The sequence below is a fragment of the Culicoides brevitarsis genome, chromosome 3, assembly GCF_036172545.1.
Source record: "Culicoides brevitarsis isolate CSIRO-B50_1 chromosome 3, AGI_CSIRO_Cbre_v1, whole genome shotgun sequence".
NCBI lineage: Eukaryota > Metazoa > Arthropoda > Insecta > Diptera > Ceratopogonidae > Culicoides > Culicoides brevitarsis.
The window spans coordinates 24,517,710-24,535,400 of record NC_087087.1 but is presented as its reverse complement, the minus strand read 5'-3'; the positions used below and the strand labels follow the sequence as shown (position 1 = coordinate 24,535,400).

General features: G+C 25.0%; 2 protein-coding genes across 4 annotated transcripts in view; one reads left to right on the top strand and one right to left on the bottom strand.

Moving 5' to 3' along the window:
• LOC134836030 (cytochrome c oxidase subunit 6A2, mitochondrial) overlaps positions 1-17,691 on the top strand; it is a 351,497-nt gene that overhangs the window by 116,924 nt on the left and 216,882 nt on the right. The window lies entirely within an intron of this gene.
• LOC134836020 (transcription factor Sox-5) overlaps positions 1-17,691 on the bottom strand; it is a 107,553-nt gene that overhangs the window by 33,972 nt on the left and 55,890 nt on the right. Inside the window, exons 1-2 of one of the 3 annotated variants that reach the window (XM_063851139.1) lie at positions 8,250-8,315; positions 5,529-5,569 (exon numbers count right to left, since the gene is read on the bottom strand). The exons of the other annotated variants lie outside the window; for them this stretch is intronic. Coding sequence (XP_063707209.1) covers positions 5,529-5,548 — 20 coding nt within the window. The 5' untranslated portion in view covers positions 5,549-5,569; positions 8,250-8,315. Of the gene's footprint in view, positions 1-5,528; positions 5,570-8,249; positions 8,316-17,691 lie in introns of those variants that run through there. 3 annotated transcript variants of the gene reach the window in all.

The window sequence follows — 17,691 nt, the reverse complement described above, 5'->3', positions numbered from 1 at the left end:
CTTTTTTACTTGTTGTAACAACTCTGCGCGCTACTACCGTACTATTATTATTATTATTACGATTATGTGATTATTCAAAAAGAGCAAAAGAAAAAAAAACGCATAAAATTGTACAACTACTGCAAAAAACCATAAAATCGCAAAAGACTATATTTTAAGCCAATAAATAAGAGTAAATTTTAACCGGCAAGTAACCAATTTTTTAAGAGCTTAACCAGAGTACGCAGTTGCACTACTGGAATAGGACGCTAAAAACTGATTTATTTTTAATGAATGAACGTAATATTATTAATAATATATGCAGTAGACACTCTCTCACAGAAGCACGACACAAAACAAGTGTTTAAGTGTTAATTTTACGTTACGAGCTCGGTTTTCAATTCAATTCATTTCAGTAATTCATGCAAAAGGTTTTTTTTTATAAATTTTTTTCCTTCCTTCTTTATTGCGCGCGATGCAATCTACGTCAGAGACTTTTGGTTGGAACGTCCCACAACATCTTACTCTGTAATTTTTCACACTAATTTTGGATGTTAACTTGGCTGAGAAACCGATAAATTATCCCGTGATTATTTACAATTAGAGAGAGCTCGCGCTTGTACTTGTCAATATTTATGGCTCGCGTATTAGGTGAAAGGAAAATTGCGTAATTTTTGTGGTAATAACAGTAATTGAGATGTTTTATTGGGATTTTAATTAATGGACAATAGATTCGAGGAACAATGAAACATCGAGAAATTATTTTTTTTTTGTTATTTTAGGTCGTAAAATTAAGTCTATTGAGAGTTACAGACACAAAAGACATTATTGTTATCATCATTAAAACAATTTTTTTAAAATTTATTTCAATTTAAAATATTAAAAAAATGGTTTTTGTCCGTTTTGCTGTCTGTTAACTTTAAATTTGAACAAAAAAAAATTAAATATTTTTTGAACAAATTTATTTTTTAATTTAATAAAATTTTAAATAATTTAATTTAATAAAATTTTAATTAATTTAATTTAATAAAATTTTAATTAATTTAATTTAATTATTTTTTTAATTAATTAATTTTTATTTAATTTAAAATATTTTTATTTATTTTTTTTTTTTAATTTAAAATTTTTTATAATTTATTTAATTTTTAATTCAATTGAAATTTAAAAAAATAAATAAATTTAATTCTTTATTTTTCTCAATTTTTAAATTTTAAGTAAAATTAATTTAAAAAAAAAACAAAATGCGCTCAAATAATTTTTTTTACTCTTATAAATCAATTTTTTATGAATATAAAATGAAAAATATTTTTTAATGACGTTCTATATACGAAAAAGTAATTAAAAAATTCAACTTTTTTCAAGTGGATTGCATCAACCAGACACAATAAGAACAATTGATTTGTTTGTTTGTTTCTCTAACTAACTAACGCCAGATAGAAGGGGAAGCATCACACAATGCAGAGCAAAAGACAAATTCCAAACAGAACAGATCATCGGAGTGCAACAAAACAATAAATCCACTCCAAACTTGGTCGTTTACTACGATTATCATTCCATTCTTGCTTAGCGCAAGAGAAATTTAAACGAACAAAGTACTTGACTCAACTCTCGTTACATTTTTTTTTTTCCTACAACGACCAAACAATGAGTGATCGCAATTGCTGTTACTTGTTCTTTTTTTGCATTTTTTTTAGAATTCCGAGTCAAGTGGATTGTGGTGAGTTTGAGAACAACAAGAAGACAAAAAAATATTTAAAACAATACAAAAATAATGTCTGGTTTTTTAATTGACACTGTTGTTAATGGTTTACAGATGTTGGATGTTTTGTCTGTTGAAACTCAGATGGCCTTTGTTCCGAATCTCATGACTTTACAATGACTTAGGAGAGTTATCTTTTATAATTCTCATTAACGTTAACTCGATTTGAAAACTTGAATTAGCGAAAAACGATTTTCAAATTTTTAACGGTCATTTTTTGAATTGACATTTACGAATTTAAGTTGTAAATGTCAAATTTTAAAGAAAATTTAAGTTTTTAACAAGTTTTTATAAATAAAATTTGAAAAATGTTTAAATTTTCTTTAAAATTTGACATTTAGAACATAAATTCGTAAATGTCAATTCAAAAAATGACCGTTAAAATTTGAAAATCGTTTTTCGCTAATTCAAGTTTTTTTTTTGTTGTTCACAAAATTGATTAAAAAAATGTTGCTTCATCTTTAGTTGTTGTTTTCTATTATTATTTAAAAACTATTTTTTCACAATAATAACAATAATCATTGTAAATAAATGTTTAGTCAATTTCAATAAATAACTGCGGATAAGTACTCTGTTGTCAGATGATCATCATAAAATACTGAATTTTATTGTAATGATTTTCTTGTTATTTTTGCAGTTGTGACTCTCGGTGGATTCGCGCAAAAAACTTCGTGGAAGCGATTTGATGGTTGGAAAAAACTCTAATTGAATCAAAAAGACAACAACAACAACAAAAAAAAGTACCCGGAGTCGAGCGTGTTGAAACATAAATAATAATACAACTGCAGCTAAATAACAGCTATAACAACATCCCGCTAGCAATGTAAATGCGACACAAACACCGGTTACAACATGCATTGGAGCTTTGGAAATATGTGTCCCCGTCTACGGTAACAAGTGTAACTCGTAAATTTTATTTTGTCTCCATGTCATTATTATTAGATTTTCCTCGTACACTTTTTTTTTTGCTTCGCTCTGTCATAAGAGCTTGCGAGACCAGAGCAGAAAAAAAAAGTTGTGCATAAAATAACAAGAATAGAATAATAGAGCAATATAAATTATGCATTTATGAATGGTAATCAAATATTTTATATATGAGAATATTCGACCTGCCTTTTTCTTGCACAAGTAACAACACGCACCATGCTCAATTTAATACGCGAATTATTTATTATTTGTTTCGTTTGTTAACTCAAACGCGAAAAAAAAGAGAAGTTTTTTTGTGGCAATGCTTTCCAAAGCCGCGCGCGCAAGTATGTGCAAATCCCGCTGTGCAAATTGTCTATGAATGAAATGAAATATTTTTTATAAGAATATTAATATTTTGCGAAGGCGTTAATTTACGTGCGATAGTCAATGTGTGTCTACCAACTTTTTTCTTCGAGCTTCTTCTTCGTCTCTCGTTTCTTCTCCTACTTTTCGCGCAATTGTACGTGATTTTGTCATGTGAGAATATTTGACTCCCATGCCATCAATATAAATTCAATTTAAAGTTTTTTTAATGAGGAAATTCTTTCATAAAATTATTTTGAGCAACTCTGCGATTCAAAAGTTGATGATTTTTAAACCTTTTAAGGAGTAAAAATCATCAACTTTTGAATTGGAGAGAATTTAAATTTTATTTTTTCATTTTAGGTGTTGGCGACGAGGATTTGATGGAAGGAAGGCCCTTGAGCAAAACTGATGAGAAGTCGAGACATCTTCAAATAGCTGGTTATCCTAACCACTAGACAATATGGGAAAAAATTTTTTTTTTCAGGTTCGCAGCAAAAACCTTACAATGGACCCAAGATGGAGCTTTAAAATTACAAAATGGAATCATGATCTAAAAAGTCTTCAAATGGCTGGTTATCCTAACCACTAGACAATATGGGAAAAAATTTTTTTTTTCAGGTTCGCAGCAAAAACCTTACAATGGACCCAAGATGGAGCTTTAAAATTACAAAATGGAATCATGATCTAAAAAATCTTCAAATAGCTGGTTATCCTAACCACTAGACAATATGGGAAAATAATTTTTCTTTCAGATTCGCGGCAAAAATTTTGCAATGGACCCTAGATGGAGCTTTAAATGTACAAAATGGAATCATGATCTAAAAAATCTTCAAATAACTGGTTATCCTAACCACTAGACAATATGGGAAAAATCTTCTTTTCAGGCTCGGATCTCATAATGGAGCTTTTTGACACATATTTCATTAGAATATTAATGGCATTTCCTGTGAATTAAAGCCACTTGTGCGATTAACCAACAAAAAGTGGTGCAATTAAAATGGATTAAGTGCCGCTAAGCTCAAAAGGCATGAAGTTGATGGCAAAACTAAATAAATATTATTCAACTGTCATTTTATTACATATTTGTCGGTATCTGCCAAGTGTTCATAGACTAATTATGAAATAAAATGAGGCAATTAAAAATGATGGTAATTAAATAAAACCTCAAGAGAAAATCCTTAATCCTGTTAATGAGCATGGCACGGTTTTAAGGCTTGGCTCGAGTGCACAAGGCTTCTTCTTAATTATTTGCAAATTGCAACAACTTGCCTATTTCTCGTTCGCAGTTGATGCACATCATTTATCAAACAAAGCAAGCTAGGCTTGAGAAACAGCATGTACAAAAGGAGACAAAATGTGAATGAATTTGCCTTGCGGCGCTAGATTCTTCACTTGATATGCGAGTGTTTGTACTTTTTTTTTCACGTAGATGGGACGATGATAAAGTTCTTTTGGACTCATAATAATAATAACGAAGCATGATGATATGCATCTCTCGGTTTCTATTCTAATCTAATCAACATATATAACAACAACAACAACGACGAAGAAGACGACGACGAGATGAGTGACCGTTATTAAAAAGATTTATTTGCTTTAATGAGAATTATCAAGAAAACTGATTTTGTCAACGCAGCGCGCAAACAACAACGTTTTATGCACAAATGAGGACAAATTTCTCACAACACAACTGATACTGGAGCAAGAGACATCGAGATAAATGGAAACACGCATCTTTCGTAGCTTGCACTGTCATCGGTTTTTTTTTGCCATTCATTCATTGTTCATCGCCTAGAGCGATATCGACCAGTTTCTGAATAAATTGTAATAGAGAAGAAACAAAAAAAGTTTCCTTTCGCACATACTTGGTATTGGCATGGCAGAGCAATGGAATGGCAAAAAAAAAGGAAAAACTGAAATGGATTTAATAATAATATAAAATGATCATTGTTCCAACGTTTTTCGAATATATTGAATATTTTGTTGCAATGAATGGATTGTTGTGTTATTTTGAGATATTGCTCTGCTTGTCAGTTCAGACGATTTTTTTTTATTGTTCAAGGCATTAGAAATCACTTAAGCTTCTGACAAGCTTCTCTTTGGTCAATAACCTTGATGCACCTGAACTTTGTCAGTTTAATAGCTTTTTGTCTTTTAAAGCATTAAAAAAAAACCAAGAGCCCTGAAGGTTTTTTATCTCTCATCAAAATAAAGTCATAACATTCTTAAAATCCCATAAATTTTATTGATTGAATCGTCTTTCGTCTTTTTCGCTCGTAAAGAGTAAATTCTCCGCTTGCAACGTGCATTGTTGTAGCTGCGATGGTTGACACCGGTCATAAAATACGCGTTTTGAACTCGTGCTGGGCGTTTGTTTGGTTACCTTTTATTTGGTATTATTTATGATGCTTCGTTAAACTATGAAACTTGATGCACAGAGGAAAATTACGGAAATCGTTCGATTTGTTGTATAATGGGGTACTTAGTGGATAAAATGAATGGACTATTGACTTACCAAGTAGGTGTCTCTAGCATAGTTCGAACTGTTTAACGTACCTGGAAATAGAAAAAAAAAAATTTTTGTTAATATTTTTCGTTTATATTTAAAAAAAATTATTAAATAAAAAATTATCAAAATTATTCATTTATTTTTTTTAATAAAATTATTTTTAAATGTATTTTTTTAAAAACTTATATTTTTTAATTCATTTTAAAATTTTAATTTAATTTTTAATTTAAAAAAAATATTTAATAATAAAAAATCATTTCTAAAGAAAATCCAAAATTATTTATTAAATTTATTTTTAAAAAAAAAAAATATTCAAAATAATTTTAAATAAATATTTATTCAAATTAAAATTTTGATTGAAAAAATAATTAAATAAATTATTTTCAATAAAATTATTAAAACAAAAAATATTTTTCGCTTTCAATATTATTTTAAATATTTTTTAAACATTTAAATATTTATTATTTTTTTAATAAATATTTTATTTTTAAATTAAAAGAAAATTATTTAAAAATATAAATAAAATTATAAGAAAAATATTTTAAATAAAAATGTTTAAGAAATTATTTTTTTTTTTTGATTAAAATTTTGATTCAAATAAAAAATTAATTTTTTTATTAAAAAAAAATAAATTCCTAAATAAATTATTTAAAATAAAAAATTTTAAAACTTAAAAATATTTAAATTAAAATAAAAAATAATTAAATTTAAACTAAATGACACATCAAACACTTTTAATTCCACCAAAAAATACAAAATTTATCGCATGACTCGTCTTCCACATCTTCAAACAATAATAGCTCTCATATATCATCTTTTTATGACAATAAATTGTTGTCCCTAAACACGCTCATTGTAAGTTTTCCAACGCCAAAACTTTGATTATAATGTTGTGTGACAAAAAATTATTTCGTCACTTGGAACGAATTAAGATCTCTTTGAACTAGAAATACGTACAAGACAAAAAATTAAAGTAATGTGATTAAAACATATCATAAATAATAGACAATTAATTTCTTGTCACTCGTTTTTTGTTTGTTTAAAAAATTTTTTTTTTCAAATATTTGAAAAATGGGTTAAATTTTTACTAATGATCGAGCATTTTCCTGTCTTGTTTCAATATGACACAAACAATGAGTCAATAAAAAAAATCTTTTTATTTTTATGAAGTATTTTCGAAACAACAAAGAGATCATTTTCAAAAAAAAAAGTAGATCTCAAGATGCAAGAAAAGGCACAACAACAGACAATAACCAGATGTTTTACTTTAAAACATATAAAATTTTAACGATCTATTCTTGTATTTCACTGTCTGTGTTATCGAGAACGCTGTTAATGAAGATGCAACAAGTCAAAAAAAAATTTTTTATTCTTTTTCGTTAAGTCCCTTCGATTGTCATGTATCACATTTCACCATTATTTTGTCTAGAGATTTTTTTTTCTTCATGGGTGCGGCAAATCATTTTCCATCCTGTGTCCCAGTTTTTGTCCTTTTTCTCACGATTTGTGCGTTGCTTTGTTTAAATCTTGAAACGTAGGTAATTAAAACAAAAAAAAAAGTTTTTATTTTAAAAAGTTGGAAAATGACATATTTATGTCCTTCTCTTCCTTTTCATTCCTTTTTTTACATTTATTTTTATGCATGCTTGTTCTTAAAAATTATAAAATATCTTCGTGAAAACGACCCTTAAGAGGCAATTGGGGCGGAAACGATGATAGAAACAATAACGATGACGACGACGATGTTAAGCAGATAAAGTTTTGCCTGCTCTTAAATAACGCGACTCTTCACGAGATCTAGTGGAAAAACTTTTCAAGTGGATTTTTTGTTTGACAAGTTTTTTGACGTGAAAGAAAAAAAATGTATCATAAAAAGAGAAGAAAAAAAATAATAAATCATATAAAATTTTATTGTTTTTCCTTCCATTTTCTTCTGTCTTCAATTCATCATCAAACCTTTTAAAATTTATAATCAACATGAAAAGAAAATCTTGCGTCATCGTGCCTCTTCATATAAATTCATCAGAGTAAATAAAAATATTAATATATTGTTTATTGTTATTATTCAAGAATTTTTCCGGCCGTTCCGAGTGTATTGTGTTAAACCGGGTAAGTCCATATAACAATTTTTGACAGATGAGAAAATTGACAGCTGCATTTTCTTAATTTTATTTTTTTTAATTCAATTTTATTTATTTATTTTTTATTACTTTTTATTACTTAAAATTATTACTTAAAATTTAATTTTTATAAAATTAAATTATTTTAATTTATTTCAATGTAAATATTTTTTTAATAAATTAATTATTAAAAAATTTTCATTAATATTTGTTTACTTATTTAAAAAAAAATAAAATATTTTTTTAATAAAAAAAAAATTATTTTTTAAAAAAATTCTTAAAATTTAATTATTATATTAATTAAAAAAAATTTAAAATTTTTTTAAAAAATTAATTTAATTTTTTTTAATAAAAATAAATTAATTTTTAATGAATAAAATAAATTTAATTTTTTATTTAAACAAAATAATTATTTTTTTCACATTTTTAATTAAAAAAAATAATTTAATTTTCTTTAATTTTATACCTATTAAACATATTAAATTTAATGAAATAAAATTTAAAAAAAAATTAATAAAATTTAAATTAAATTAAATTTTTTAATCTTCAAATTTTAAATCTTTTTTAATTTTCCTAATTTTTTTAGACATAAAAAATTATTACTTACTAGAATTACGCTGCGTCTGTTCGAACCACATAAATAATGGTAGAAAATAATAATAAAAAAATCCGGCTTTGTTTTTCCAAACCGAATAATGAGCGGAGATCAAAAATGAAATTATTGGCGGCTGCGGCAGTAATAATAATAAGACAGATTTCTCGCACGTAATAAATACATCAACTATCTAATATTGTATTTTTTCTCTTTTCTTCAACTTTTACGTTGGTTTTTGTGAGTGATTCATGACTTCTTTTTTTCTTGATTAGATTTGCCGTGAAAAAAAAACTTGGAAATAATAATAGAAAATTTTTTTAATTGTTTTTGACACTAACACAAATTTCCACGCAAAAAGTCAACAAATCATCCGAAACTCTTTAGATATTATTTCACTTGATCACCGGATGTCATCACACAAATTAATCTTATAAAAATCATCACCGTCAATTTTTGTTGTTGTTTTTTCTCTAATATTTCAAAAAGTATTGTTTCACACAATGAGCTAGCCTTTTTTTCTGCTTTTCAGTTGTCACAAGTTAAAAAAATATACAACAAAACATCACACATGTGTTTAATATTTTTGTCATTTATTCATTTTTTTTTCTTTTTTTTTCAAAGAGAATAATTTTTGCCAAGAAATGTCTTGAGCGAACCGAACCGACCGACCGCGTACGACGTCACACAAGCACTGACAATTTTTTTCGTTGAATATTATTTTATTATTTCAAATCCCAAGACAAATCCAGATGTGAAATAATAATAATAATAATTTTCCCATTTTGGATACTTTTTGAGTGAGCGAGAGAGAGTAAATAGTAGAGATGTGTATGGAGAACAAATAAACAATAAACGAAGATGTTTTTTTCTTTCATGTAAGTGCAGGCGGAGAAATTCGATCTTGAAAAATGGTTGAAAAACAGCTGAAAAGTTATTTTTTCATATTTTTTGATTGCAACGGGTAAGTTTTTATCGAATATTTTTACAGGTCAGTTTTTGTTAAATTTTATTTAATTTTAAAAAAAAAATTATTAAATTTAATTAATTAATTAATTTTTTATAATTAAAAAAACATTGATAAATTTAATTAATTTAAATATAAAAAAAAAATAAAATAAAATAAATAAATAAATAAATAAAATAAAATAAAAAACGAATTAATTTTAAAAATTAAAATAATATAAAAAAAAATATATAACTAAAAAATAAATAATTTTTTGAATAAATTAAAAATTTTTTAAATTTCATAATTATTAAATTTTATTAATTTAATTTAATTATTTTTAATTTTAAATTTTAATTAAATAAATAAAATATTTTTTTTAAATAATAAATTTAATTTTTAATTTATTTCAGTATTAATATAAATTTTTTTCATATTAATGTTAATTATTTTTTTAAAATCAAAATAATTAATTTTATTATTTTTAATATTTTTTTTTTCGAAAAAAATCTGTTAGAAATTAATTTAATAGAAAGTTAAAATAAAATTCTTTAATAATAAATGATAATTTTTAAATTAAATTAATAATAATAAATAAATTAATTTAAAAATTATGCATTTTATTTAAATTATTATTAGGTATTATTAAAAAAAATTAATTTTGTAAAAATGCCAAAAGTGTCTATTTAGTATCGGAAAAATTATTTATAAATAATTCATTTGATAAAATTCATTAAAAAATAATTTCAACTTTTGTCTCCACAAAAAAATAAGAAAAAAAAAATTAAATTTAAGTAATTTTTAATCTAGTCACTTTCATTGTGATTCTCTTAATAAATATTTATATATGAATATTGCAATTTACAACATAGAGAATAGTTAGTAATAACAATAAATGTACAATAATAATATTGTGTTAAAAGCAAGGTCTATTAAATATACACATTCCTTGTTGCATGATATTCTCTCGCTGTGAATGTTTTCACGTCATACACTCTACGAAGAAAAGGATGAGTGGAGAGGTTATACTTGCAACTTACTTGTGAACAATATAATAACAATAATTTTAAATGATATATAAACGACATTACTTTTAAATAATAATATAAAATAATAGCAACGTCTTCAACGTCTTTGCATATTCATACAAATTGCCTTGTGTGCGTCTAATAATATTCTAATATTCATTTTTTTTATTGTGAATTGTCGCAACTTAACTTAGGTAATGGAGGTAGGTGCAGTTGACATAAAATTGATTATTTATAATCATTGGTCTTTATTATTTTTTTGTATTTACTTTGTGTTAATTTACGCATACTTAATTATTATTACGAACTTTTTTTTTCTTTTCATGATGTGCAACAATGAAGCATCATCGCGGGAAGTTAAAGGTGAGACACATGTGAAATTACTCCGGCGGTAGTAGAATTTTTTTAAATCATGAAGAATTTTGATAATCATCTGTTATGTTTAATTTATTTTTACACACGATTTTTTTTTTGCCGAAATACAATTTTTTGAGCAAATACTAAAATTAGAAAATTATTTTTAAAATTAGATTAAATTGAGCTAAAAATAGATTGCTTTTTACTACGTTTCGTTGGTTTGGTAGGTGGATCAAGTAATTTGTATGCTGTCGGAATTTTTTTTTGTAACATATTGATTTTTATCAAAATAATTTATTTGTCAAGTTAATAAAATGATTTTTTGTTAATTTTTTATTTAAATCTTAATTTTTAATAATTTTATTCACAAATAAAAAAAATAAACCTGTAAAAATTATTTTATGGATTTTCCATTTCGTAAAAATATTTTTTTATTTAAATAATTCAATAAAACTAATTAATGAAAATTTATTTTTAACAGAATTTTGTTTAAATTGACATTAACATTTTTTTATAAACAATTAAAATTTTGAAGAAATTTACAGTTTAATTGAATTTTTCTTTAATTTGTTTAAGATTTTAAACATTTTATAATTTGAATTAGCAAAAAACCATTTTCGAATTTTCAACGGTACTTTTTTTTGAATTGACATTTAAAAGTAAAATTATTTTAAATTTAATTTTAAATTAAAAGAAATTTAAATTTTTAACAGAATTTTTTTCAAATTAACTTTCCATAATTTCTGTCAAAAAAAAAAAAATCAAAATTTAGAAAAAACCTAAATTTTTAATAAAATTTAATGTTTTTTAAATTTACAATTAGAAAAAAAATTTTTTTAAATTTTTAACGGTAATTTTTTGAATTGACATTTACAAATTTTTTGTTTAAAAATTTAAAAGAAAAAATATTTTTAAAATTTTGAATAAAAAAACAAAAGATTTCAAGAAAATCTAAAAAAAAATCAAAAACAAATTCTTAAACGTCAAAAAATTTCCATTATTTGTAACATTTCCTTCTTTTATGAGAAATTTGAAAAGAAAAATGCCAAGACACGTCAAAATAATTTGTTACCACTCATAAAAATTTTTGCATTTCTTCGTGCTGTCTGTCATCCGTGCGCCGCGTCGTTTCTTCCTTTGTCGATTGTTTCGTGAAAAACGTTGACAAGCCGCCATTTTCTCTGCGTCGTCGACAGTTGCATAATTTCTCGTTGTTCTATTTAATGTTTTGTCTTTTTTTTTGCTCTTTCTCTCTCTCGAAAAATAGACAAATAATAGAAACGACACGGTTTTTTGTTTATTTTATTAAATATTAATAATAATTACATGACAGTTCTCACTAATTTTTTCTTTTTTTTTTGCTTTGTTAACACTTGGCAACTTGAGTGCATGGGCTTTTTCCTGTATTGTTTGACCGACGAGACACGACGAATTTTCTTATAAATCATTTGTTTGACAATCGTCATGACACATAAGCTATCATTAAAATATGACATTTTTGGCGTTTATTTGTTCGCCGCGGCTATTTTTTTTGTAAATTATGCGCGATTTAGAATGCGGCGAGACATGCGCACGACTTTTTGGGTTGGCGTTCCTTTTGTTTGCCATTGTGTGAACTTAGATTGTGGTTGCACGTTGATTATTGTGGGAAACGTAAAGTAGGTCGAGTTCGGACAATGCTCGTTGATAAACATAAAAAATTGTTTAAATTCAATTTTAATAATAAATAAAATGATTAAAAAAGGAAGAAATAAAAAAGTGTCACCACACGCATTCAATTTATGTACAAAAAACACTACTGGGCACGATTCCAAAAGATGAACTCAACTATGAATGAAAATGAAAATTGTTTTCGTGCGAGTTTGTTTTCTCGTTTTTTTGTTTTCTATTGTGCATTATTTCGTTACGAATGTCTTTAATAATAATAATATGCAAAATGCTCATGCATGATGGAAGATGAATGGGATGCACACGCACACACACATTTTCAATTACATTTTACTTTACATTAATTTGATGGAGTGGCTTTTCTTTGCATTTCGTTAAATAATAATAAAAATAACTTCGTTTTTACAAGTATTCATGTTTAAGGGAATTAACGAACTTAGAAACGATTTAAAAAGATTTTTGCACATTTTTGAATTGACAAAAACAAATAAAAAATTAATTAACCACGTGGTTAAAATGGTCACGTGGTTAGATTATTTTAAATCAAATTGCCCTCTTTGAGCGATTTTTTAAATTTAATCCACATTTTTTAATTAATATTCTTAAAAGAACTTAAAAATAGAAAAAAAATAGAAAATTTTCATTAAAAGATCAATTTAAGACCACGTGATCATTTTAACCATTTTTCTTAATTTATTTTAAATCATGGGGTTAAATCATTATTTTGAACCACGTGGTTCTTCTACTTTTTAAACTTTAATAATTTTTTATCTATCAATCATATTTTTTTAAGACCACGTGGCTTCTTAGTTTTTTTTTAAAACCACGTGGTTGCTTTATGTATATTTTTATGTATATTTTTTATCACGTGGTTGTTTTTTTTTGTTTTATTATATATTTAAAATACAGAAAATTTTCATAAGAAGACCAATTTTAGACCACGTGATTTGATATAATTTATTTTTTCAACCACGTAGTTTTTCTATCATTTAGGGTGGTATCAGTACCTACCGTGATTTTTGACTTTAACAAAAAAAATGTTTTCTCATTATATTTTTTCAGGTTTTTTTATTTGTACGATTAGTTTAAGATCTAATCTCCATAACTGTGACATAAAATTACCTGATTTGTTAGTTTATGTCATCAAAATTGCGAGTTCAAAAAATCACGGTAGGTGGTAAATATGACATTTTTTTGAAAATTTCAAATTTTTCAGAAATTGCGTTGATTTCATATCTGAAAACCATTTTTTTCTACCATGTACGGTTCAAAAGTTATTAACGTTCAAAGTTGAAATTCCTAACAATCACGGTAGGTACTGATACCACCCTAAATAAAGTTTATTTTTTTTAACTATGAATCATATTTTTTAAGTCACGAGGCTTTTTAATCTCTCTAAACTGTGTGGTTGCTTCAAATATTTTAATCACGTGATTTCTTTTAAATTTTTGACCACGTGGTTTTTTTTAAGGTTTTTTATTTTTTTTTCTTTGATTTATTTTTTTCTGTTATAAAAATATCATAAAAAAATAAATTTATTAAATTTCATATTAGTAGTTTGAGTATGCAATGAATATTGCATTTAATTTTTCTGAATTTTCATAGTTTTTCCTACTTTTTCCTAAATTTCTTAGCACATAAACTTTCTGATAACTAAAACAAATCAATAAACATAAAGCAAAAATAATTTTCTTGAAACAAAACTTGAGATATTGCGTTTCTCAGTTCGTTGAAAACTTCAGACCACAATTCCCCACTCAAAAAATGTATGAATGAAAAAGTATCAGAGCAAAGTGTGGAAAATTATAATGAAATTTTGTCTTTTGTTTTATTTTTCCACATTTATTTATCACTTGTGCTGTTTCAATTACAACAGTGCTGAAAAATGTACGCCGCATAATTATGATTATTATATAAAAAAGTTTTTTTTCTTCCTTCTTTTACACAAAAGTATGTCGTGAAGCATGAGCATGAATCAGATATTAATCATATCACTCGTGGTGTCGCTATTTTTGGATAAATCTCTTCTGATTCATACCGCAAAGAACAACATGCATGACGACAACAACAACAACAACAAAAGAAAAAAGAGTTCATTCATACGCGTTGTTAGAAAATGTACTTTAAAAATTTCTAAAGAGGAAATGAATGACAATATGAGAACAAAAAAGAACGTATGAATATCCCGGTTTGTTGTTTTTTTTTCTTTCTTTTGGCTTTGTAGTATAATATTATTGTTGTTGTTGTTGTAAAAAACTGCAAGAATCGAGGCAAGAGGAAACATATTTCAAATTTATCATATTTATTATTGTTTTTGTAGAGAGAGTCAAGTACATTCGTTTCGTATTAAAAAAAATGGGAAAAAATAAAAAATTGTCTCAAAGTTACAGAAAACAAATAAAAATGTGATAAATCGCGAATATTGTACAATATATTATTATTTATTGTTTATTTTGTCGATAACTGATGATATATATTTGAAGACAACCTCAGGGACAGACTTTCTTTGTCATTGTTGTTATTATTTTTCGTGGTTTGTTTAACTTTTCTCGCTCTTTTTTCAAAAAAAATAAAAAAAAAATAATTTATTAAAAATAATAATTTTAATATTATTTAATTTTTTTAAATAAATTTTTTTTTATATATTATTTTTTATTAAAAAAAATATTTATTTATTTAAAAATTAATTTAAAAAATAAATTAAATTTATTAATTTATTTAAAATATATTTATTTATTTTTTTTAAATAATATCAATTAATAAAATATGTTAAATTAATTATTAAAAAATAAAAAAAAAATGAAAAATTGCAAAAAAATATTTCAAGAAATTTTAACACTTTATTATAATAAAAGATACTCAGATTAATTAAAAATGTAATTCTAAGAAGTTAAGACAATAATATATAGATTTAAAATAAGAATGCTGTTTTATTATTATTAATCGAGTAAGATCAAGAAACAAATGAAAAAAATAAGTATATAATGTTATTATTTATTATTAATATCATGGTCGATGTCGACGACGAAACACGATGTGATTATAATAAATAATTCGAAATACTTTTATTCTATGAAAAAATAATCTTTTGTACATTTTATACATTACATTATTGTACTTCATTCATTTAGATGTAACAGATTTGCTGTCTCGTGGAATTTTTCGCTTAAAATAAAATTTTATATTAATTTAATAATAATAATAATACGGGCGCGAGTAATAATGCAAGGATGTTATAATAGTATGCAAATAGCTTAAATAATAGTATAATGATTCTAAAATATATATGTTTATTGTAACCGGTTACGCCGGACTAAAACTCGGTAATAATATTCATTATTCAGTAGTAATAACAAACATAATTGTGTAATTAATTTTGAACATGAGATTTTATTCGCAGATACGACAAAAAGTTATTTTTTTTTGTATATTTTATACACATTGTTGTTAATCATATATATTTATAATAGTGCGATATAATATTTTAATTAAAGAAAACCGTTTTGAATAATTTTTCCACGTTTTGAAATTAGATTTTAGAATCGATGTCGCATCTTGTTACATTGATCTATCACAATTGTTTATAATTTTTTTTCTTAATAAACATTAACCAGTTTTAAAGTGTCATTTATACACATTTTGCAAAATATAATTTAAACATATTTAATTATCGTTTTTATTATTATTTTATACAAATGCGTATTTTGTAAGAAAACAATGTGGTAATTTATTTAAAAAAAAAATTGTCATCGCATTTTAATAAAGTAATATTATCATTACAACAATAATATTATTAATAATGTGTTAACTGTTGTGCGTATTTTTTTCTTTTGTGGTTATGCTGGTTTTTGCTTTATTATTAATTTTTTGTAATCATCATCAATATTATAATGCAAGAGATTATTGCATTGTTGTAGGTATATGGCTTCATCTATAACAAAGTCTCTTAATTAACAACTGTTGTTACTTTGCATCTATTTCACATAAATACCTACGAGAAATCATAAATAATAAAAAAGTATCGAATAACAAGAAAAGATGGTAAAATTTTTATATACTTTACTTTTTACTGAACTTTAAAAGGAAAACAAAAACCTTTGAGACAATTAGGACGGTACAATTATGAATTTTAATTTTAATTCTTATTTATTTTTTATTTTGCAGGTTTGTTTTTAAATATCTCAGGAAGGAAGAAAAAAGGAATAAAAATCGGAAAATCAATATTTGGTAAGGCTTCAAAATAAAAAAAACTCAAAATTTTTAATTTGTAATTCACAGATACAACAAGAGGTAAAGTGATGAATAAAAGTTAGACATAGGAATAAATTACTTGCAAAAAACTACATAAGAAGGCAAAAAATATGAGAAAACCAAATTTAAATAAAATCAAATGAAGTGGCCAGAACTTGGGCATGTCTGTTAGCAATAGTATGATGGACGAAATATATTCACTTTTTGCAACTTTATACAATAATGAAGAATGTAAATCAATAATTTAAACTGCGGATGTTATAAAAAATTATCATTCAGAAACATTTTTCGAACCGTTCCGCGAAAAGTCAAATTCATTCCCGTCCCGGTCTTGGGTTATACCGCTACAGATTCTTTTGTCCTGGAGACGTGCAACAAAACTGCCCTGAACCGAATCGGATAAGGTCGCGTCGCCAACAAGAGCGATACATACAAAAATATGACGACATAATCGACCGCTGCCAACGACACCGAAAGGAGGACTGAGATGACTAGAAACACTGTAAGGCATCTTATAAAAAATTTAAACCTAGACAATATGAGAAAAAAGAAGTTTCTTTTAATAAGCTATTAAAAAATATTATCAGAAATTATTCGGTATTGTAACGCATTAAAAATTAGTAAAATAATTTTTGGAATGTTTGAAAAAAATAGTTTAAACTTATTCAAATAAAATTTTCATTTGCATTGAGATAAAATTTTCTTCAATTTTTCAATTTGATGTCTAAAATTGTTTAGACTAGAATAAACTTTAAAAATTGCAACATCCTTATTACATTATATTATACTAATGTTGAATGCTTATCTTTATTATTATAAAATTTCAAAGTCCTTTTTTGTTTCAAAAAAATCTGTTGTTTATCCACACATTCACACATGTGTGTGCATTTATTGAAAAATTATTTCCCGCACACATGTGACAAATTAATATATATTTTTTTGTGTCTCTTTCGTATATTTACAATAATAATAATGGAACTGGGACAATATGTTTGATCTGAGAACAAACAAAAAAAAGATGCCTGCTCGAGTGGTTGTATCTAATCTAAATATACACGAGAAGAAGAATCGAACCACATGTGAGTTTCTTTCTTTTTCGCTGCTGCTGCTGCTGCGGCGCAAGAAGTGATCTTAAGCACGGGGTGATAAATTGCATTCTTCGTATTTATTTCTCTGGAATTTTGAATGCTCGTTTAAAAAAAAAATA